Consider the following 24442-nt stretch of genomic DNA (forward strand, 5'->3'; position numbering starts at 1 on the left):
TATGAAAATGAAGTGGATAAACTACTTTTAGGTGCAATCCATCATATTTTAACCGAATAGTTGAATTACCAAAGAATCTTTCTGCAACTTTGATACCTTTATATCTTTACAGGGTCCCAATCCACAAAACGTTTGTAGAGCTACGACATTCATAAGCGACATGTCATAACGTTAAGAACGCTTTGTGGATCACAAAATACTATTATTTTTAAAAATGTCATATTTTACTGGTGTAAAATACCCAAAAGACAGGACCAAAGGGATAAACATATACTAGATACCAACAGAAAACTATCAAAACTCACTCTAAATGATAATCTTGTGAAATACATAATGGCTCCAGTCACCTCTGCAGGAAGGTTCTGTCATATCATGACAAAGTATCGCATCATGACATCGTAACAACCCAAGAGTGAGCAATGTTTTTTCGCCTCAGTATTGCAGAACCAACAAGGGGGTTCCCATACTGCACCCATGAGTGGATTCAAACCTGGGTGGATTCAAACCAGGCGGACACTCCAACCACATGGCTACTACCCCTCTACCTACATGTCTCCGATGGACCTTTCATTAAGTCTAATTTGACTTTCATTAATGAAGTTAAAATTGAACATATATTTTATAATCCCTGTTTTTACAATCATAAAGTAACAACTAGTATCTTCTGGGCTTGTTAAAGATATGTTTGATGGATAATGTTGATTATCAACCTAAAAACTCAATTAATGAAGACTGTGAAGAAGGAAATAATATTCTAATTGGTGACAACACTTTTTCTGAATGGTTTCCAAAAAGACAGAAAGCTAATTACCAACAACCATATACTGGCATATGGTCTCACTGAACGTACCTGCATAGTTTCAAAGGGAGATGACTCTCATGCTGTTAAAATCCGGACAATTCTGACATCCTTCAAAAGTTTTACGAGGCAAAACCAGAATTTGAGCCCATTGGTACTCAAAACACAGCATATTTTAATTGAAACACATAATGAATAGAAGGTATTTTAAGTCTCCTCATGGCCTAAAAGCATCCTTTTTTCTTCTATAGACATTTTCCACCTATGCAGATTTTTCCTTTTCCTGTAGACTGACAAATGACAATGAGTGTGCTGGTTTCAACTGTGATTTCACAATGTTTGAGGTACTAAGGGGAAAAGGGCTGAGGTAATCTGAGAAAAAACTCCACAAATAGACATGGCAAGTCAATGACAAGTCACAAATGAAATCATCATGATGATGAACTCCTAAAGGACTCCTTGGATTGCAAAATTTTAAAAATAGCAATGGAAAATATTCCATGATTAAATCCGGTTCACATAAATATTATCGAAACCAATCACACAAGGCCCTCCTATGTGTAGAAATTTGTTCGTTGTTTCATCTAAAAAATTAGCTGATGTCATTCATGCCAATAAAATTATCCGAATTTTCAAAATATATTTTACATGTGCTTCAAGGAGTTTGACAGTAGGTTACATCCTTAATACTATTGATGCAGAGAAGTCCAACCATTTGATGGCAAATACTTCAAAACAATGTTTTTGTTTCTTTACAAATGATCAGTTATTTGACAGAATACATTTCTGTCCTAAACTACATACAACGTTAGTTTTTACCGAAGAAGACAGTAAAGGAAACAATGCCCCCCATGAGATTTCATCACAAAATGTTTTAGAACGGATACTGAATAACACAAGCTCAAATCTTGGTTACTTCGTGTCACATGAAACACACCATTCAGTGAGTGAGTGAGTGAGTTTAGCTTTACGCCACTTGTATCATGGCGGGGGGACACCAGAAATGGGCTTCACACATTGCACCCATGTGAGGAGCGAACGCTTAACAACTAGGCTACCCCACCGCCCGATTCTGAAACTTTACCTGCTGAACAATAAAACAAAATGTGTTTAAAAGAGTTCTTCAATCTATTGTTTCATTCTTGTTATATACACTGACATTTTTCTAGCTATCTACATCATTAAACCAATGTAATCTAAGGGGGGCATTGCCTCATGTACAACATCAACCCATCACCCTTGTAAGTGAGTATTAGGTATGTGACCACCCATGTACATAACACGCATATATGTTGTTTAAACCAAACTAGCATTAATCCGGACTCGACTTGATACATATATCCTGCTCCAGGGGCGACACATGCAATATGTTGCTGTCTATGTCATTATCCGTGCTTATTGACGTCATGTCCGTTCTCTGGTGCTCGCCACATACTAAATCCACTTCCTTCTGGACATTGTAAGTTCTTGTGCTCTCGAACATATTCACACTGTCTTTGACGGCCTTGGCAGATATTTCACACATCAGGTTATGCGGCTGCTCGCCGTTATCGTCACTACGTAATTTTTTCAGCGGAATTTCCATAGACCGCCTCTTGTCGGCATTAGACATGGTACTCTTCTGATGGTTTAGACAAGAATTTGCATCTTTCTCCTTTAGTTCCATCAACATGCTGGTTGACGCGGCCTTCAACTGTTTGCCGTTAATGAGGTTTTCCTGATTTTCGCGAGACTGTGAGTGGTAGTTGACTGTAGATCCAAGGTCCTGAGACAGACCGAAAGCTGCGTCTGACGGGGATGGCAGTAACGGCACCCCAGCGTTGTCAACAGATGTTTTGAGCCATTGGTGGTCCAGACACTGCCGAGCTGTCAATCGTTTTCTGAAATGGAAAAATGAGACAACTGAGTCAAAATGTCCTAATGTATCTACTGTATCAACGCTTTTTTAGATACAGTGAGTGAGTGAGTTCAGTTTTACACTGCACTCAGTAATATTCAAGCTATATGGACAAATTTTTGTTCAAGTCAAGGACACCTCCATGCTGCACTATTGGGACTTTCCTGGTTGTTGCTGGTTTGTAGTTTTACGCTGCACTCAGCAATATTCCAGCTATATGGCGGCGGTCTGTAAATAATCCCCAACATTGCCTTCCTCCCATTGTTATTGTATCATTACCTACCCCATTGTTGTTGTTGTTAATCCCTTTGATGTATTCCCTCATGTTGTCTTACGTAATCCCTGTTACATGTATATAAGTCGGTTCTGTGCTGTATTACTTTACTCTTGCTTGACAACGGTATAAGAAGCTATACTGAAACGTCGCATCATAATAAATAAAGTAGTGGTTATCCATACAGTATTATACTTTTCTATATATAACACATAAATAGTTGACTATACACAAGGTTGGTCAAATGTGGGACCAACCTTCAGAGGGAAATAACTCTCAATTTCATCGCTGCAATGGGAAAGTTCTGCTTTGTGATGGAGATTAATTACACCCATCATCATTGCAAGGTATTTGTATCATGTTAGTTTCCTGTAAAATCATAGCTTGACAAGTTTTGTTGAACAGAGGGCCTTCTTAGGGCCAATCACTAGGAATTAGGGAGTTGTGAAGGCTAAAATGAATGAAGGACCTTTTTCCGGGAAAATGTCAATATTTCAGGCTTTTCTTCGAGCCCGTGCAAACCCTGATTATACTGTCTGTTCAAGAAGGGAGGAATGACCAAACTGATGCAATCTGCACATATTTACGTCAGTGATCTCCACAAATATCTGACAAATGAAATTAAAGAATCAAAATCAGTATAAATCTGTAATTCCAGACCATAACATTCCTGCAGTTATGCTGATGAAGTATGTGAGGAAGATCAATTCTAACCCGGATCTTCACAGGTCTCTAATAACCTGGAATCACTATGAGTGAATGAAATCACTAGGATTAAGTGGAACCAGTATCTTCGTTCCCACTTACCTTGGGTTCTTGACCAGCAGGCAGGAGATGAAGTCCTGAGCTTGGTCGCTGGTCTCCCCGAACAGCTCGGGTGGGAAGTCCAGCTTCACCTGGGAGATGTTGCAAAACGTTTCCTGGTTGTTCTCCCCGGAGCGAACGGCGCACACGCCGACAACATGACGTACGCCAGAACACCCATACTCCTACAACAGATCACAGGGCCATGAGTAAGTGAGTGAGTTTAGTATTACACCACGCTCAGCAGTATTCCAGCTATATGGCAGCAGTTTGTAAATAATCAAGTCTGGACCAGACAAGCCAGTGATCAACAGCATTAGTATCGTCTACACAATTGGGATACGATGACATGTGTCAACCAAGTCAGCAAGCCTGACCACCAATCCCGTCAGTCACCTCTTATGACAAACATGGGTTACTGAAGATCAATTCTAACCCGGATCTTCAAGGGTACCCATCTCAGGAAAAGTGTTAACACATTTTCAGCAAAAAATGTTCACTGTACATTATCTGAAGAACAATGGAAGAAAGGAATTAACATATTTTCAGACTTTACATGGATCTCTTTACTGTTGAGCTATGAACATGTAAATTCCAAGGTATCAAATACTTAATAACTGAACATAGATGAGTGTTTGCTATAATCTTACCACATGTCTGTCATTGTGTTGAGTGGTTCATAGTCCAGGACTTCCGGAGCTGTAACAACAGAATGGACTGAGTGAGTTGAGTGAGTGGAGAACAAGTGGTTGAAATCATGAGCAACAATCAAACAGCCAGGGCCCAGCCCAACAAAGCTATCTTACCTCTGACACCATCATAGGTCCATACTCTAACATGGACTTAAGCGTGAGACAGTGAGTTTGTAAATTTTATAATACATTGTATATTTATATACTTATCCTATCTCACGGTATCCATCGCGTTAGATAGGATAAGTTTAAAAATTTGTAAATTTTATAATAAATTGTATATTTATATACTTATCCTATCTCTCTCGCGATGGATACCGTGAGATAGGATAAGTTTAACAATTTAGTTTTACGCCACACTCAGCAATATTCCAGCTATATGGCGGCGGTCTGTAAATAATAGAGTCTGGAACAGACAATCCAGTGATCAACAGCATGAGCATCGACATGGACTTGAGACAGTCATAGAGCTACAATCGCTTTGAACAAGCCCCTGGTCACAGATATCTATCCCTGTCATTCAAACACTTTAAGACTTTCACATCATCACACAGGTAGCTTAACCTGAGAAAGAATCACGGTATTCAGGACTACTTTGAATTTAGTTCCCTGCAAAATTTGTTTTTATCTTTTAATATTACTTCCATGAATATAAAGATTGTCTACATTTGTCTTTCCTTGCTTAAACTATGCCACCAGTGTGGTTTAGGAACGACTGATGACATTATGTTGTAAATAAGCTCTTCATTTCTTTAGTCTTTAGATTTTGTGAAGTCTAATGAGTGATTAAGTGAGCATGGCCTTACAGGGCTCGATTTAAGCATTTAGAACTTGTACTGGAGCAAGCTGAAACTGCTAAATGCAACCTCTTATGTACATCAACAGGAACCCAGTGCATGTTAATATTTTGTGTTCACAGCACACAGACTTCAGCTGGAGAACAGAATGTTGGACCCACGTGTGAATCAAACATGGACTATCAGTGTCAAGAATGAACGCTTTAACCATTGGGCTACCCCACTGATATGCTTGAACTATTAAAACATTTATGACAGACCTAATTCCACAATTATGATAATTAATTGAAGCCTGAAGCAGTGTTCCCGGTGGTTTTAAAAATTACCGGCGGCTTATGCCGACGGGGTCTGAAAATTCCGGCTGAACTAGTTTTTATCCGGAGAGACAAATTAATCAGTAATCGCAACGATATACTGTACGTAAATGTGTTGAAAAGTCTGCCGTACGAGTTGCTTGTTTTTCGAGAATGCTCATTAGACCTGACAAAAGTATTCGCCATTTGGCATATATAGCCGTTCGTCTCGTATTTTGTCACAATCAGGAAATGAAAGCGGTCAAACTAAATTCGATAAATGTGTTCAGAATGTCATTCGCTATCTAAATGACTGTGAAATGTGCAAATAATTAGTGTTTATATACCTGTGGTGAATTTCAACCTGCATTTCACGAGTTGAAAACAACGATTCTCGGACACATGCTTCGGCAGCGGGTCCACAATAACATTGTCAAAGAGCAAAGTAACCATGTTTCGAGGAATTCATTAAATCAATTGAATAAACTAATGAATAAAATCAACAACATTCATAAAAGTTGTACATATAAAATTACTATTTTCCATGTTTTTGTGCGATCATGTAATGTAAGTCAAGTCACTGACAACTGACATCTCGGCTCTCGCCGCCTCAATCTTCACGCTCGGACACGATGTTTAATGCTAAAATATATACATGAAGCATATTTGTCACAGGTCATAACCTAGCACGATACGTCCAAAAAGTTCCATAATTTACGTATAGGTAGCGATTTCTTCCTTAATATGTTCAGAATAGCATTATTTTACCCAAAACTTCTGTCTAAATCTAAAAGTTTTGGTTTACGAGGACGGAATCCATTGCCGTAATATGATTGGCTGCTTTAGGTCACGTGTCAGATTTTGACCAATTACGACCCTTATAGCAGACTGTGGCGAAAAAGCGTCATTAGAAACCAATCTTGATCCAATAAAATCGCTTCTTACAACTGTGAAAAAACTATATAGTCTATATTTAGATGTGGGATTGCCACCCTAGTTTTCAATATACGTTTGGATAATGATCTGAAGAGAACAAAGAATAAACAAAGATGTTATCTGCAAGTTTATTAAATCTGCCGATAAATGGCAACTTTAAGCAATACAAAATTTACCGGCGGCAGCTACCGACGGCAGTTGAAAATACCGGATCTTCACAATTTTTATCGGTAAAAATCCGGTAATTACCGGAGAACGGGAACACTGCCTGAAGACTTGAAAGTTCAAGCACAGGGTTAGGTGGTGGACTAGCTATGTGGTTAAAGTATTTGCTTGTTATGGCAAAGACCTGAGTTCAGTTCCCTGTGTGTGAAGCCCAAGCCTGGTGACCATGCCATGATATTGCTGAAATACTGCAAAAAGCACCATAAAACCCAACTCACTCACTCCCTCAATCAAGCACAATGGGAACCCTTAGGAAAAAACCACCATCTTACCAACATAATCTGGGGTCCCGATGATATCACGGATATCTTCTCCAGTGTTCACGAGACAGGCAAAGCCGAGATCACATATCTTGATGTCACCTTCTGGGTATGGTTTTGTGAAGAGAATATTCTGAGGCTGCAAATAGAAATGATCATGTTTCATCATTCAAACATACTGGCAACAGTGATATACAGTCAGTGGAAGACTCTTGAATCAACTTGCTCAAACTTGTCTCTCCAACTGTAGGTTGTTATTGGTTTGGTTTGGTTGTTGTTTAACACAGCACTCAGCAATATCCCAGCTATACCATGCCGTCATATGATTCCGTGGTACTTACGTTTCCGTGGTATTTTCTAATGACATAATTTCTCACGAGCTACTCGCCAAATCGCGCCACCTATCGATTGTTTACGTACATCAGTTGATCGGCACGGGTCTGAACAAAAAATGTTCAGACTTTCATCAATTTGCGTACGTACAGTCATCTACTATTAAAAACTAATGCAACTTTATGTCTAGCACGTAATGCATTTTTTGCGCGATCTTTGCAAACATTTTCTATAAACTTACTCAGCTTCAAAGTTTTCCAAATATCGCTCGTCTGCTAGCTGATGTCATCAATAAAAACAATCACGTGACCTAAGGGGGAAATCCCAGCTCTATTTTTTAAACTATAGAAGCCCGATAGGGTCATCTCTTAAGTTGTTTTTTCACTTTTCATTTCATGTATCCCGTATCAACTCTACATATTTTATGAACTGGAAATTTATGCTGAAGAAATGTGACTATTGTGTAAATTCTACAAAATCGTTTACTGTATTACAATTTATCAACTTCCATATTACTGTAAACCTACATTGACACTCCCGGATTGGCTGTTGACAATGTGTGAGATTGTGACATGTGCTGTGCGCCCTTAATTTGATCTGAAGGAAATACCACGGAAACATATGACGTCACTAGAGTTTGTGCACAATGGCCGCCTGTCGTCCGATACGGACAACAATGAACTTCAGAATGACAAAAGTGTTTTATTGATATTAAATGATACAAAGGTATGTCGTCTAACACTATATTATGTTTATATGACTTGGCAATATGAGCGATCATATTCATAGTCGTAAATTTCGTAATACCACGGAAACCCATGACGCGAGGGTATGGCGGCGGTTTGTAAATAATCGAGTCTCGACTTGAATACTGTTCAAAGCATCACTGAGACCAATTTACTCATCATTCAATCCCCTCTACTTTCAGATCTGACAAACGAATGGTAGATCTATATCCCAGTTCACAAAAAGGTTAAATCAATTCACAGGAGGAGGTGTATCAAGCATCCATATTTGAAGTAAATGGACAAGATGTATTGGCTGTTTATTGTTTAAATCACAATAATTCAGCTATATGGTGGCCGTCTGTAAACAATCCAGTGTGGACCAGACAAACCAGTGATCAATATCATAAGCATCCACCTACACATTTGGGATACGATGACATGTGTCAACCAAGTTGGTGAGCCTGACCACCCAATCCCGTTAGTCGCCTCTTACGACAAGCATTGGTTGCTGAAGACCAATTCTAACCCTTGGCTCTGTTCCTCAAAGCGATCGTAGCGCTACGATGATCATAACTCCCATACTTTAACATCGACTTACGACAGTCGTAGCCTTATGATCACTTTGAGGAACAGGGCCCAGATCTTTAGGGGCCATGAGGTGTATTGAACAGTACACCCACAAATCAAGACTCTGGAGATGGCAGTGGAAAATAACAGGATTCACTCAGACGTGGGAAGCTGATAACACAGATGTATAGACCCACATGAAAGGGGTTTTTGAAACGCAAGTTGAGTCTGACATGTAGAGATGTGGCTGTTACCAGGAAACCAGGCAACAACTGTCTACATCCCAACCCAATGCAGGACAAAAATCAATACAAATTAAAATAGCAGCTATTTCTTTCTGCTTCATCAGCAGTTTTCTTTTCGGGGAGATTTCAGATAGAGAAAGGATTTTACTGAAGACCTTTCTTTAAGAAAAAAGTTAGAACATTTGTTAAAATAATGGACTTAAAGAATTAGTTTGAGGGTTTGAGCACAATAGTTACTATCGTTCTATCAGATTATTGATGTGAATAACTAGATGGATAGATAGATAGATAGATAGATAGAGAAAGAGGGAGGGATGGAGGAAAGGAGGGAAGAAGGGAGATAGAGAGAGCGAGATGCGTTTGGCGACCCCATAAGTGTTCTTGTACGTAACTTAAATGCTTGAATATTGCATAATAAGACATATATCTTGTTACATTACGTCACTCATGAAGAGAGAGAAATATATTAATGGCTGATACTCACTACTATAGTCTATTTTCTTCATACACACTACAGACTTTCAAAGTCCACATTGGATTAAAACACTTGAATCACTATGGTGTATAAATCCTCCTACAGCAGAGTCGCACACAACACAGATATTACGCCTGCTGCCATGTGCCCCGATCACGGTTTAGCTATTTGTACAACAGAAGACTGTTGTTACTTTAATATTAAGTGGCAGGTGATCTTCTCAGATATCTGCGTTGCCTAGAGTCAATCAAGCCACAATAAATAGTTTGGTTTTCATTTTTAAAAAACAAAGAAAAACAAACAAACAACTGAAAATGTCTCTGGGGCATTTTCTAAAATGACATATGTTGAGGGATTGAGTTTAGTTTTATGTCGCTTTTAGTGAACAAACCGCCTGGTATATGTTGATGAAAATCTCATCTAATGACAATAAATGTACTCAGATGATAACTATAATTAACAAACATAAAATGGGATCATGAATATTTTGGGGGATGTCATTGTTCCGTTCATGCATTGACAAGAACACAAATTTTAATCATAATTTTCAATTTCAATTTGCATGTAACCATTGTGCCCAAACACAAAATCATTCACTATTTAATATTCTGACAGCAAGATACATAGTAAAACAATGCTCCTTCCTACCTTCATCCAAGGTATGTTATAAGCTGTTCACTGGTCACGAGGGGGCATGGGCTTTGGGCTCAAGGAACATGAACAAACATCGAGGGTACATCAACCCATGGGCCCCGAGGGACCAGTGAACAACGTATTTATCTTACCGAACACCTTAATGTTAATTTTGAATTGTTTGAAGAACGGGTACAAATCTTTTTAAAGCCATCGCTAGATTTGGCTGACAAGAAAAACAGATTTAGAGTTATCTCCCTTCCATCGATCTGCATTCGCAAAACATCGGTAATTTCCGTACATCATACGAGATTCAATGTTATTTCAGATAAAGAATTACTACCACGAAGTACCAAATGAGTAGCCATTGACAACGGGGTACATTGAAATGTTACTCGCTTGTAAGCGGGGACCATTGAAAATAATAGAAGAGCGCTCAGCCAATCAGAAAGTGACATTTATGTGTGAGGTAAGATAATTATCATTGACAGGGTTTAAATCATAGAATTTTTCTTTTAAGTTTGGCCAGATTTGCTGATAACTGCCAGTTGCTTGTGGGATGATGTAAATCCTGCTGGGGTCCATGCAGGTAGCAAACATACTGTAAGTCCCCATCAACCCTTAGTAGTGAGCGAGTGTGGTTTTACGCCGCTTTTAGCAATATTATAGCAATATCACGGCGGGGAACACCAGAAAAGGGCTTAACACATTGTACCCATGTGGGGAATCGAACCCGGGTCTTCGGCGTGACGAGCGAACGCTTTAACCACTAGGCTAGCCCACCACCCCAAACCCTTAGTAAGGTGATCTACCTTCAGTTGCTGGTGATCTATAGCTTGATTTTATATTGCATTGTTAAATATGATGATATATTTTATGGCTACATACTAGTCTCAAAAAACATCTGTGATAGTTTAATTATTTTACAGTCTTTTGATGACTGGATTTCATAAGAACAACATTTTTATTATGTATGGAAAACCTTTCTAGTCATGGTATGGTGGAAATACTGACGATGTGACTCTCAATTTTATCTCATTCATTCGGGGTGGTGGCGTAGCCTAGTGGTAAAAGCGTTTGCTCGTCACACTGAAGACCTGGGTTTGATTCCCCACATGGGTACCATGTGTGAAGCCCATTACAGGTGTACCCCGCCATGATATTGCTGGAATATTGATAAAAGCGGCGTAAAACTAAACTCACTCACTAACTCACTTATTTAGGCTCACAGTACCATCTTTGTGAAAATATGAAATGCTTGAAAATAATCATATCAAAACGTCTAGTGAGTACGATCTAAGAAGGAGTTGGAAAGCAGACAAACATGAAGTCTGTATTTAAGTACCCTGTTTGGCCTGGTGGAGCAAAGAAATCCCAACAGACTGCATGTTGAGCTTGACCGGGAACAAACTGCCTACCTAGCGTGCGTCTGTTGTCTGGGTGTGGAGGCAGTAGACAGACACAGACAGAGAGTAGCAGATCAGGTCAGCCTCTTAAATTACAGCTCTGTTAATGGTTGCGTGTGTATGCTCGAACCAGATGTGAAAAAGTTTTCAACTTTTTCTTTATGGGCGCTCATCTTATTGCTAATAGTGCCTGCACTTGTCTCCCTTTAGCATTACTTTTGACAATAACTAACCTAAAAATAAAGTAATTTAAGAACAGGTTTCAAATATATTTTTTTTCCTTTGTAGAGGTTTAAGTGTAAAACAGCATGCAAAATATGGTTCTATATAAAGTGTGCATACCAGTTTACAGGTTCACAACTCAATAAATGCAAATATTTCAATATTTTACAATTCAGTTTTGATAAAAATTTAGGTCAACTTTAAAATCTGGTCATCTAATCATTAGCACACAAAATATGTAGACAAAGAGCACAGTCATTGACATAGTCTATTTCACATTTCCTGAACCACATTATTTTCCCTTAAATGAAGCAAGTCTAGATTTCCTCAGGTTCTGACTCTCCAATATCACTGGGGTTCCTTCAATGTGTGTGACCCGTGAAGATCCGGGTTAGAATATTGATCTTCAGTAACCCATGCTTGGCTTAGAGGCGACAAACGGAATCGGGTGGTCAGGCTTGCTGACTTGGTTGACACATATCATCGGTTCCCAATTGCGCATATCAATGCTCATGCTGTTGATCACTGGATTGTCTGGTCCAGACTCAATTATTTACAGACCGCAGCCATATAGCTGGCATATTACTGAGTGCAGGGTAAAACTAAACTCTATCACTCACTCCTTCAATGTGTATGGGCATATTTGATACTATCAAAATTACATATATTCAGAGACTAAGCGTTAGTCAATAGCCCTCCCTGCAATGCTAAAGCCTTAAACGAACCAAGTGCATATTTACTCAGGTTCTGAATTTCCCATCTGACTTGGGCTACTTTTGAATATAAATGTGTTTATTTGTTACTATCAATATTACACATATTCAGAGACTAAGCATTATCTATCACTGGCACTGTTACCTTCAGATCTAGATGAACTATGTTGCGTTCGTGTAGGTATGTGAGCCCCTCCAGGATCTGGATCATGAGGCGGACAACATCAGCCTCCTTGAAGGATTCTTCTATAACACACTCGTGGAACAGCTCCCCACCAGCACAACTGAAACACAGACAGGTTAACATCAGACAGTGAGACACAGACAGGTTAACATCAGACACTGAGACAGACAGGTTAACATCAGACACAGACACAGACAGGTTAACATCAGATATACACAGGCAGGTTAACATCAGACACTGAGACAGACAGGTTAACATCAGACACAGACAGACAGGTTAACATCAGACAGTGAGACACAGACAGGTTAACATCAGACAGTGAGACACAGTCAGATTAACATCAGACACTGAGACACAGACAGGTTAACATCAGACAGTGAGATACAGACAAGTTAACATCCGACAGTGACCCACAGTCAGGTTAACATCAGACACTGAGACAGACAGGTTAACATCAGACACAGACACAGACAGGTTAACATCAGACAGACACAGACAGGTTAACATCAGACACTGAGACAGACAGGTTAACATCAGACAGACACAGACAGGTTAACATCAGACACTGAGACAGACAGGTTAACATCAGACACTGAGGCACAGACAGGTTAACATCAGACAGTGAGACACAGACTGGTTAACATCAGACACTGAGACACAGTCAGATTAACATCAGACAGTGAGACACAGACAGGTTAACATCAGACGATGAGACACAGTCAGATTAACATCAGACACTGAGACACAGACAGGTTAACATCAGACACTGAGATACAGACAAGTTAACATCCGACAGTGACCCACAGTCAGGTTAACATCAGACAGTGAGCCACAGACAGGTTAACATCATACACTGAGATACAGGTTAACATCAGACAGTGAGACACAGTCAGGTTAACATCAGACAGTGAGATACAGACAGGTTAACATCAGACACTGAGACACAGACAGATTAATATCAGACACTGAGACACAGACAGGTTAACATCAGACAGTGAGACAGACAGGTTAACATCAGATATACACAGGCAGGTTAACATCAGACAGTGAGACACAGACAGATTAACATCAGACACTGAGACACAAACAGGTTAACATCAGACAGTGAGACACAGACAGGTTAACATCAGACAGTGAGACAGACAGGCTTAAATCAGACACTGAGACACAGACAGGTTAACATCAGACAGTGAGACAGACAGGCTTAAATAAGACACTGAGACACAGACAAGTTCTCATCAAACACTGAGATACAGGTTAACATCAGACACTGAGACACAGACAGGTTAACATCAGACACTGAAACACAGATCAGTTCACATCAGACAAAGACATTTTGACATCAAACACTGAAACACAAAGAAGTTGACAGCAGTCTGTAAATAATCACAGCCTTTACTCCATGAACTGACATCATGAGGTTGCTTTTTGCAACTGGGATATGACGCCATGCATCAACTAAGTCAATGAGTCTGACCATACCATCCTGTTTGTCACCTCCTATCAATGACAAGTTTAAAGATTACCAATTGTAACTCAGATCTTCATGGGAGGTTTGTACTTGAATGTTTCATGTGACGACCATTATGACAACCATGAATTATCCATGAAAGGTGGATTAATAAAATATTCAAACATCTACAAGTAAATCTAGCAAGGATGTCGAACCTAAAGCTGGTTGTAGACAACTATCAATCTGGTGATACTCAACACCTACCCCTGGCACTGATAGACCAAGAGTCATAATCAGGGTGAACTGAATCCCTATTCTGCTGCTGATCCTGGCATGGTAAGGGTATGTAACTCCGCAATGAGAATTGTGTGCAAGACAATAGACAAACAGCTGGAAGGAACCTAATGGTAACTTCTTTCAGTGGCATTTTAGAAGGTTGGAAATACAATACTGAACAAACTTTATGGAAAACAACTTCTTTTATTTCGTGAGTGCGACGTTTTGACACAGATTCATTCCTGCTTGACATCGGTACAAGAATCTGTATCGAAACGTCGTACTCTCAAAATAAAAGTAGTTATCCATAAGATTTGTTCAATCATAATGGAACCTAATCGTGTACACAGTTGCCGTGATACCACAGTTGCTAAAATACATCAATCAATGCCTGCTTATCTTATTCCGTGTCTTCCACTAAATGTCAGGGTCATCTCATCACATACCATTAACTCTGTACACGCCCAGCACACACATTAGATCATCAGCATATCTGATGCACCCCTGACACAAAATTTATAATTATTAAAAATACATTCTCAATTACCTTAATTTACCTTCTCAATTTCAACTGATGGGCTGTCAATTTACAAATCTGTTGTCAAATTTGACATTTATCATACAACAATGAAAATAGTTATGTAAGGCTTCAAATTACCTTTCCATCATTTTCAAAAGTCTGACAGAGATGGTTGTCTCCCATGATTTCATTTTGTCATCAAGAAGTTAATTAAATCATTCGCTAAGTCTGGGGATTGAAATAATTGAAAACTGACGATTTAGCAACAAATTAAACACCTCAATATCAGTAATTAAAATTAATATCCATCAGCAATTACAAAATAACAACTGTAAAACGTTTTGAAAATATATCCTCATTCATTCAAAACTTCACCACTTTTAGTCTGTCTCACAGTCCCTGAACCACATTATTTTCCCTACTGCCTTATCCCTCCCTGCAATGCTGAAGCCCTAAATGATGAAAGTCCAGATGTCCTCAGGTTTTGAATCTCCCATCTCACTGGGGCTCCTTTTTAACATACATAGGATTATTTGTTTCTATCAAAATTATATAGACTCTTAAAAATACAGTTGGAAAACCTAAACTTTCAAATTGGATAGGAAGTATAAGCGTTAACGACCATTTCAAAGACAGACATCTTATGAACGCACCACCATTTCTCTTTATAACCACCCCTAAACACAACGCATGAGATGTATGTGCAAAATGCAGTAGCCCCATACACGTCATTGGGTTTAATTCTTGTTTGACGGTTTTCAAGAAGGCCGATATATCATTGTAGACCATTTATGTTGACAATCATCTTGCAGCATACAGTTGTTAGTGTTTGTTTCTAGCTGGGTTTTTTGTTTTTGTTACATTTTAAAATGACAGATTCGATCGACTTATACACATGCAAATTTAGGTGTCATACACCAATCATCTTTCAAGGGCTTACTGTAACAAACAACTATGGTCATCCACAAGAAGGAAGTGCAAGTGGTGATGCTCTCAAGGGGAAAACATTCATTATTATCATATCAACATTGATTGACTCTGATGTATCCGAGTTTTTAAATTGTAAATGAAAAATGAAGTTCAAAACATTCCCATACATGAATGAAAATGAAGTTCCCCTACTTTTTTTAAGACTATATATTCAGCATGCAGAGACTAAGTGTTAGTTTTACAAGACTTGCTGCTTCAATCAGTAGTGAAGACCAAATCCACACATAATCATCTGAAACAGTTCAAACACAACAAACGCTATCCATTATGCATACTCAGAAATGTCAGAGAAGCATTTCATCTGGGAGTTGAATCAATGAATCACACATTATTACAGAGAACTGATTGTTAGCAAATAAGACATTGTTGCTCTTGGTTCTCATTCAACATAGGGGAGTGGCACACATGAACAGATGACATTTGGAAGAAGCAGACGGCAACTGTGGCAGCCATCTTGTCCTTATCACTGCACCTTGGATTGATGGATGGATGCAGGCCAAACTTGGCCACTTATGTGGTAATGGCTTTGGATGACATTTTATAAATGGAGTATAAAAATGTACTTCATCTCTGCCGTGACAGCCAAAGGTTTCAAAGTTTGCCAAGTCAGGAAAATGTTCCAATTAGCTTGTTATCAACCTACAACAATTAGAAAACAACCTTCGTGTCAATGACACGAAAATATTTGAGTAACATTTATTTCAAAGCCAAGGGTATTTTTTTCTCATATTATTAAAGCATTATTATATGAGATTATATGAGATATATTTTCATTCATATTTTAATAGAAGAGGTGAGGTAGGCTGTGACTGTTTAAAGCATACATCACGTCGAAGGCCAGGGTTCGATTCTCCAAATGGGTACAACATGTGAAGTCCATTTCTGGCATCCTCAGCCATGATATTGACGGAAAAAGAGTGGGGTTAAACTATTCTTAGTCACTCACTAATGCATTGAAAATGATATTATTACTATGCTTTTTAATGTAGGACCCAAATTTTTGCAACTTCCAACTGTCCAATAATTTAGATTTATGAAATATTGTTACAAGCAGCGTAAAACCAACTCACTCACTAATATTTCAGTACCAACCATTACAGAGATACATTGAAATGAAGTAATATTTCAGTCACATTCTTTGATACCGATGAAGAGGTAGCCTAGAGGTTAAAGTGTTTGCTTATCACACCAAGGCCTGGGTTTGATTCTGAATATGGTTTTCCTAACATTACTTGAATATTGATGAGATGTCAATAATATCAACTCATTCACTTACCGTCACTAATGTACCAGACTGTGACAAAAAAACTGATTCTCGTCGCCCAAACACCAAACAAAGCAACAAATCTATACATTTGATGTTATTATTAGACTATTTCAAGCTGATTTAACAGGGGAACATAATTTTACTGGACTGAGCTAAAAATCAATGTATATAGCAAACTGGGTATATAACAATATTTTCTTATGTAACTTGTTTTAGTCTCAATCAGTGACTGTCAGTCAGAAATATTATCACTTGAGTTACAGCAGATCAGGAATAAATACTGTATATGACTGTAAATAAGCCAAATATTTAGGAAAGGGGGTCTGTAGAAAGGGGTCGGCGTATCTAAAGGTTACACTTTCATCAAACTCAGTTTTCTGGTGGTTAGAAAATGAGACCGTATCACTTTGGGTTAATGAAAAAAAGAAAATGAACAGTTTGAGTGAGTGAGTGAGTGAGTTTACTTTTATGCCGCTTTTAGAAATATTCCAGCAATATCATGATGGGGGACACCAGAAATGGGCTTCACACATTGTACCCTAGAGGGGAATAGAACCTGGGTCTTCGGTGTGATGAGCGAACGCTTTAACCACTAGGCTACAGCAGCGCACAGATGAATCTGAGAAAAAAACATGGTGGACATGCTTTTGCAAGTAATGAAGGGTAAGAAAAACAAATTTAATAGTCCTTTGAGCATAACCTTAATTTATTGCAATAATAAACACTCATTTATTAATGCGTACTAGGTTTCTAACCTTTCTCTGACAATTTGTCATACAATTCTGCAGTCCACATGCATCTAACACAACAATTGCAATTTATTCACATACATGAAATGTCAAAATGAATTTCACAGACTGCAACATAGACCTGAAAGCTGTTTCAGACAATCAAAATATTCCAGCAGTGACATCATCATCAAATATAATTAATTCTAGACATTCCTATCCATCCCATGCATGACATCAAATATCAGAATGTTTAATCCCTGACAGAGTGAGAATGATAAAAATGATGTGTTTTTGCCAGACTGTTGCACTGTAATATGATCTCAGGCATATGTTAGTATGAATCATCGTGTAGATATGTCCCTTGGTGTGATATTGCATATTGATCAGCAGGTCTGTATTCAACGGTGTTACTAAACATAGTATAACAGTGATAGTATATCTACATATCAAATATACAAAATGGTGGGAGTTGACAAGGTGATTGTTTACTACCAATTGTTTTCTTGGATTTTAAACTAAGTGACCTTGGCCAAAAAACTGGGCAACAAATAAGTATGAAATACACAATGCCATTTAGAAAGCGGTCAAATGTAGCACATATATTTTGATTACACTTTCTCAGTAAAGTACAGATTCCAGTACTTTTGTTGGGTTGAGTCCCATTAGGGATTCAAACCCACACCCTCATAGTCAGGCACGCAAAGTCGGACTTCTAACTCACTCAGCTGCCGCGGCTTCCTAAGAGTTCCAGATGGCGGGGGACATCCGAAATGCGCTTCACATATTGTACCCATATGCATGTTGGGAATCGAACCCAGGTCTTCGGAGTGAAGAGCTAATGCTTTAACCACTAACCAATAACCTTCCACAAATAAAAATCTGACTGAAACCGTTTCAGGAGAAATATTTTGTCATTTCAAAATTATTTTTTGACTGCCTCTTAAAAATTATCACATGCATTGTTGTGCACTAATCATAATCTTTAACCTCATGCACATTACTTCTGTGAAAATGAAAACTTCCTGTTCAGGATCTGTTTATGTAATCATTCAATTTTTGATAATTGGCCAGCTAAAAAACAACAACCATGACTCAGTGCTGGAAATTTATGCTGACTCAGAGCTTAGCAAAAGCTGAATACTCAGCCAAAAGCAATTATAATTGTCGCCCAATATATTCAGTGGTACTGGCTGTTACTGACAAAGAAACCTCACGAAAACTTGACAAACAGGACGATAGGATAACACCATGTTATCCAAGCTCCCTGATTCAAACTAACATAAAATTTCTTTAACATAAAGTGTCTTTAACATAGCAAAGTGAGTGGATTAGTGGATTAGTGATTGAGTGAGTGAGTGAGTGAGCGAGCGAGGGAGTCATCATAACACAAAACCATACTAACCACCCAATCCCCATTAAACTGTTTACATTCAAGTCCATGTGAAAAGAATTTCTAGGTTCTACCAAATGAAAAATATTGCATACTATATCCATATACAAAAAGATGGACACATTTGAAGTTGGGAGACCTGTGTGATGCCAAAGAATATTGTCTGTTCAATGTTTAAAATTTATCAAACTTGTAGATTCCACTACACAGATAACTGCAATTCTATTCTTGTACTTATAGCTGTTTATCTTCAACTTGACTTTAAATTCCCAAACTACAATATAATAAACTTAAACCTAACATGTGAAACATGTAACATTGTTGGAAATCCAGTAAAAATGGTGAACATCGCATATGTGGCCCACCTGGGACTCCATGTTCATGTTTTGGACCCGAATATCTATTCAACTTAAAAGGACAATGTTTTGGCATTCTCTCCAAGGTAATCAAACCGAAGTTACTCTTACCATTTTCATTTCACACAAATTCTCAAACAAATGTCCTGAGAATTAATTCTAAAATAAAAAAACACAGCCCTTTTTAAATAAATATTATTTTGTGCCTTCTGTTAATAACAATATGACATTAAATATATTGAATTTCCCCATACAATATGTATGTTGTGCCTGGGCCAATTGAGGTTCACCGACATGCTGTGATGTAAATGGTGTTAAGGAAAGCAGTACCAGGATATTTAACAACAGCAACAGCTGCAGGAAGCAATATCACAGTATCACATGATCACAGATGGAGAAGACAGACATATCACAGTTCAAACCTGTATTCATTACAAGACACACTGAATATGTATCACACATGTTAGTGCACTTATCACCTTGCAAATTAATGTGGCACTTCAGTATTCATTGGATGAAATCTAATTTGAAATTGGAAGTTAATATAATGGGTTTGACATAAAAAAAAGTAATAGTAATGATATGTATTTTCAAGGCAAATAGAGATTCAGAAGCAGTGAACTGCAGTCTAGATATTAGTGTGAGTGAGTGAGTGAGTGAGTGAGTTTTGGTTTTACGCCGCTTTTAGCAATATTCCAGCAACATCACGGAGGGGGACACCAGAAATGGGCTTAACACATTGTACCCATGTGGGGATTCGAACTCGGGTCTTCGGCGTGACGAGCCAACGCTTTAACCACTAGGCTACCCCACCGCTCCCGAGTGAGTGAGTGAGTGAGTGAGTGAGTGAGTGAGTGAGTGAGTGAGTGAGTGAGTGAGTGAGTGAGTGAGTGAGTGAGTGAGAATAGCTTTAAACAATTTATTCCAGCAGTATCCAGGAGACACAAGGAATGGGTTTCACTAATTGTACAAATGTGGGGAATCAAACCCAGGTCTTCTTCATGATCAATGGCAGCGTTTAGTCCTGCATATGAAACTTGCACCTACATTTACTGTAACACCAAAGCTTGTTTGTTGTTTAACACTGAACTCAACTATTTTGAAGGTGAACGTGTAACATAATCTGGACCTGACAATCCAGTGATTGCTATCATGAACATCAATCTACACAATATGGAAACAATGACACGTCTCAACAAAGTTAGCATGTCATCCCGGCACCTACTTCTCACAACAAGCATGAGTTGCTGAAGACTACTTAGAAACAGATCTTCACAGAGCTTATGTGCACTACAATGCACTTAACCCATGAAGATCCCCTTTAGAATTGGTCTTCAGTAACCCATGCTTGTCGTATAAGGCGACTAACAAAATCGCAAGTGGTTAGGTTCGCTGACTTGGGTGACACATATCATTGTATCCCAATGGTGTAGAACAATGCTCGTGCTGTTGATCACAGGACTGTCTGGTCCAGACTCGATTATTCACAGATTGTTGCCTTATAGCTGAAATATTGCTGAGTGCAGCGTTAAATAACAAACAAATAAAACTACAACGCACCTAATGGTGACGTGAGGTGAAATTGGGTTTAATGTCGTGCTTGAGAATATTTCGCTCATATGACGACGTGCATGCATGTGTATGTGTATGTGCGGCTGCTTGTACTAGCCAAGAATGAAGCTGGTTTTATAGTGCTAGCCCACTGAGATACCATGCCGCAGTGAAGCATGAATACCCCACTCAGACACATTATACTGACTCCGAGCCGACCAGTCCTTGATGTACCCATTAATGCCGAGCGCAAGACAGGGACCAACAAGTACCATATTTTAACGTCTTTTGGTATGACGCGGTCGGGGATCGAACCCGCGACCTTCCGCTCTCCGCGGGCGGACGCTCTAAACGCACCTAATGACTTACATTACTAGCTCTTTGTCTTCCACAAACTTGTTTGGAAATCACTTCACCCATCCATCAAATGAAAAATTATCTGCCCATCTAAATAGCTTTTGCATTCAAAGTGGTGGGTAATGTCAACGGATATTTTGTTAAGCTTGGCCCATGAACACAAAGCACTTTAATGATAAGACCTTGTCATAATTCAAAGCAACATTGCATTGATAGTTGAGCAGTATCACTTAGTGCAAGTGGGACAACAACGACACTCTCTCTGGACCCACCCATCCCATTAATGAGGAATGTAAGATGCATCGAGTAAGTATTACAAATGCCAGCGCACATAGCACAAAGTGATTGAGTGCGCCTGCACTTTTTCTTACTTCAGCATGCAGATCAAAGGGTCTTTCTAACAATTAAAGATTGAGGGGACCACTAGGATTAACAGAAATTACTGATGATGATGATGAGTGAGTGAGTGAGTGTGGTTTTACGCCGCTTTTAGCAATATTCTAGGAATATTACGGCGAGGGACACCGGGTGGGCTTCACACATTGTACCCATGTGGGGAATCGAACCTGGGTCTTTGGCTTGACGAGCGTGATGATAATGATGATAAAAGTAATACTTTGACAGATGATGATGATTTCTTTACTTCAAATAGTCTTTCGAAAAATTAAAGATTGTGGGGGCCACTAGGATCAACAGAGAATACTGATGATGATGATGATGATGATGATGATGATGATGATGATGATAAATGAAAACTTTGCTGGAATGTTGCTGAGTGGGTCATTAAACACCAAAATACCAACACTAATGGGTACACTTACAGAATACCGGATACATACCAACCATATTGTTTAATGTCACGTTACCCTAACCCTAACCCGAACCCTAAACCTTACCCTAACCCTAATTTTATAACCCTTGCCCTAACCCGAACCCTAAACCTTACCCTTACCTTGCCCTAACCCTAACCCTATGGTTAGGAAGGTATCCGCCGGTATTCTGTAATCTTACCCACTAATGTATCTTCAAGAAAAGCATTACAAATTATTTAATCCAAGTGTCAGCTTTCAGTGTTAATTTTGTACATGGGTAAAATGTGTGAAGCCCATTTCTGGTGTCCCTGGTGTGATGTTGCTGTAAAGCCACACTCAGTCCTTCTGTAATTTGAATACCCTAAATAAAACAAGTCTAGATTTCTTCAGGTTCAAATCTCCCACCTCACTAGGGCTCCTGTTTAATACCTTGAATTATTTGTTTCTTTCAAAGTTACATGTATCCAGAGACTAAGCATTACCCCAAAAGGAGCCCCTTAATTTTGGAGAAAGACGGATGAGCAGAGCCAGCCAAACCCATCAAACAGTTCAAATCTAATCAACAGCCTGATCTTAACAAACCAACCTTTGAGTACCTGGGCCAATGCTGCTGTCATGTTTTTGAGCATTCAATCAATTGGCTGTGACAGTGTACAGGCCCATTAAACATTCCCCCTACATTTTACACACAAGGGTGTCTTAAAGGCTCCTCAAACAATGGCTAGCCTCTTGATGGAAGCAAAAGAAAATAATACAACGTAAAGCCAGCTTTATGAAGAATGTAACCAAAAATGTCCATCTGATCTAAAAAAAAACACAACACAGCTCAAAATCTGTCAACCAGATGGGTGTTGGTGCCTTTGTGATTTGTGAGAAAATTACTCTTGTTAATGTAACGGGCCTCCAAGTGTTAGAGATTAATAAAGTACGCTACATGCGTCTGTTTCGATCAATGGCTGACTGTTTTCACCAGTCACATACTTCAAAAGCACACTCCGGTGTTGCGATGACTTAGAATAATGTCACTGCCACTGGCTAATTTGCATATCACGTGACCAGACTTTTTTCATGTTTGTAAACAAACGCGCATATTTGTAAATCAGACTAGACTGGCCTAGTGCAAGTTTTTCGGTACTGCATATTGTTTCACATTATGTAGATATCAGGATTTTACAAGACGCACAAATGTGCGCTAGTATGCACAAATGTAGAGAATGGTCGCAGAAACTAAAAAATACTGCGTCCGAAGAGACACACAATAATACCTACACTGCATCAGGAGTAGTTATCTGGGTCTGTAATTTCATCCATCAGTCTTGACCACTGTCCACATGACCACTGATTTATTCCAGGCTCTGAAGTATTTATCATAACGTACACTGCACTACACCATTTCAAGACTTGATAGGACCCTCATATAACCAGCTAGGACCTGTAACATTTATTGATGGGGGTCCCTTGGATCCCACTTTTGAAAGTCAAGGTAAAACCTTAAGATATTCTTCTACAACTGTGACAGGTTATGACGATACATATTTATATAAGTGACTGCATCACTTGCTCTCCATAATGTTTTGATGACAGCATGTGAAACCGCACAACCAATGTAAACAAAGGATCACTACGCAAATCACGTAGTGTTACACATTTAAGGATATTTTCTCAGTGAAATTAAACCTTTCTATCAAAGCTGTATAACTACATATGAAGACTCATCAAAAATAAAAGAGTTAAGAAATATGTACAATATATTGAATGGACTGTGCAAGATGTGACGAATCGTCAAATGTCTATGCTGGCTGCATGGAACTCTGGGGTAGGAGAGCAACTTCAAAAGATCATGTATGCAAAGGCAAGGAAATAACAAAATGTTTCCTATACTCCTGCAAGCATTTGAAAGTTTCCTGTAGAGTATTTTTCAAAGGTATCAATAATTTGTGATATTGACCAGCATAATATACAATAGATTTTTGTGAATGTCAAGGTTGTCAGGATATTAATGGCGAGTTGTTTTTCCTTGTTGCCATAAAACTGTTAATGGTTACTGAAGCGTGTAACAAGTTTTCTACCAAGAAAATAAAAACTTAATATAACAGAAATCGACAACAAAAGAGCCAGTGTCATGGTAACATATCAAAGGAACTTTGGGTAAACAATATTTTTTCAAGTATGGTATATTGAATGTTTCAATTACAACAGCTGCAGAATAATTCTCTAGAATCAGTATAATTTTGTGCTAGTCTTTAGTGAATGTCA

General features: G+C 38.7%; 1 protein-coding gene and 1 long non-coding RNA gene across 2 annotated transcripts in view; one reads left to right on the plus strand and one right to left on the minus strand.

Moving 5' to 3' along the window:
• Window positions 1-3: 3 nt before the first annotated feature.
• LOC124261786 (serine/threonine-protein kinase 17B-like) overlaps window positions 4-24442 on the minus strand; it is an 84850-nt gene continuing 60411 nt past the window's right edge. The window contains 6 exon segments of the mRNA XM_046696137.1: window positions 4-2679; window positions 3778-3905; window positions 3908-3959; window positions 4425-4473; window positions 6990-7116; window positions 12445-12583. Coding sequence (XP_046552093.1) covers window positions 2112-2679; window positions 3778-3905; window positions 3908-3959; window positions 4425-4473; window positions 6990-7116; window positions 12445-12583 — 1063 coding nt within the window. The 3' untranslated portion in view covers window positions 4-2111.
• LOC124261788 lies at window positions 1672-20126 on the plus strand. The gene is made up of 3 exons (XR_006894428.1): window positions 1672-1746; window positions 17308-17310; window positions 20106-20126. It is a non-coding gene; the product is annotated as an uncharacterized LOC124261788 (long non-coding RNA).

Source organism: Haliotis rubra, unplaced genomic scaffold, assembly GCF_003918875.1.
Source record: "Haliotis rubra isolate DU_JTF1 unplaced genomic scaffold, ASM391887v1 Scf81, whole genome shotgun sequence".
Classification (NCBI taxonomy): Eukaryota; Metazoa; Mollusca; class Gastropoda; order Lepetellida; family Haliotidae; genus Haliotis; species Haliotis rubra.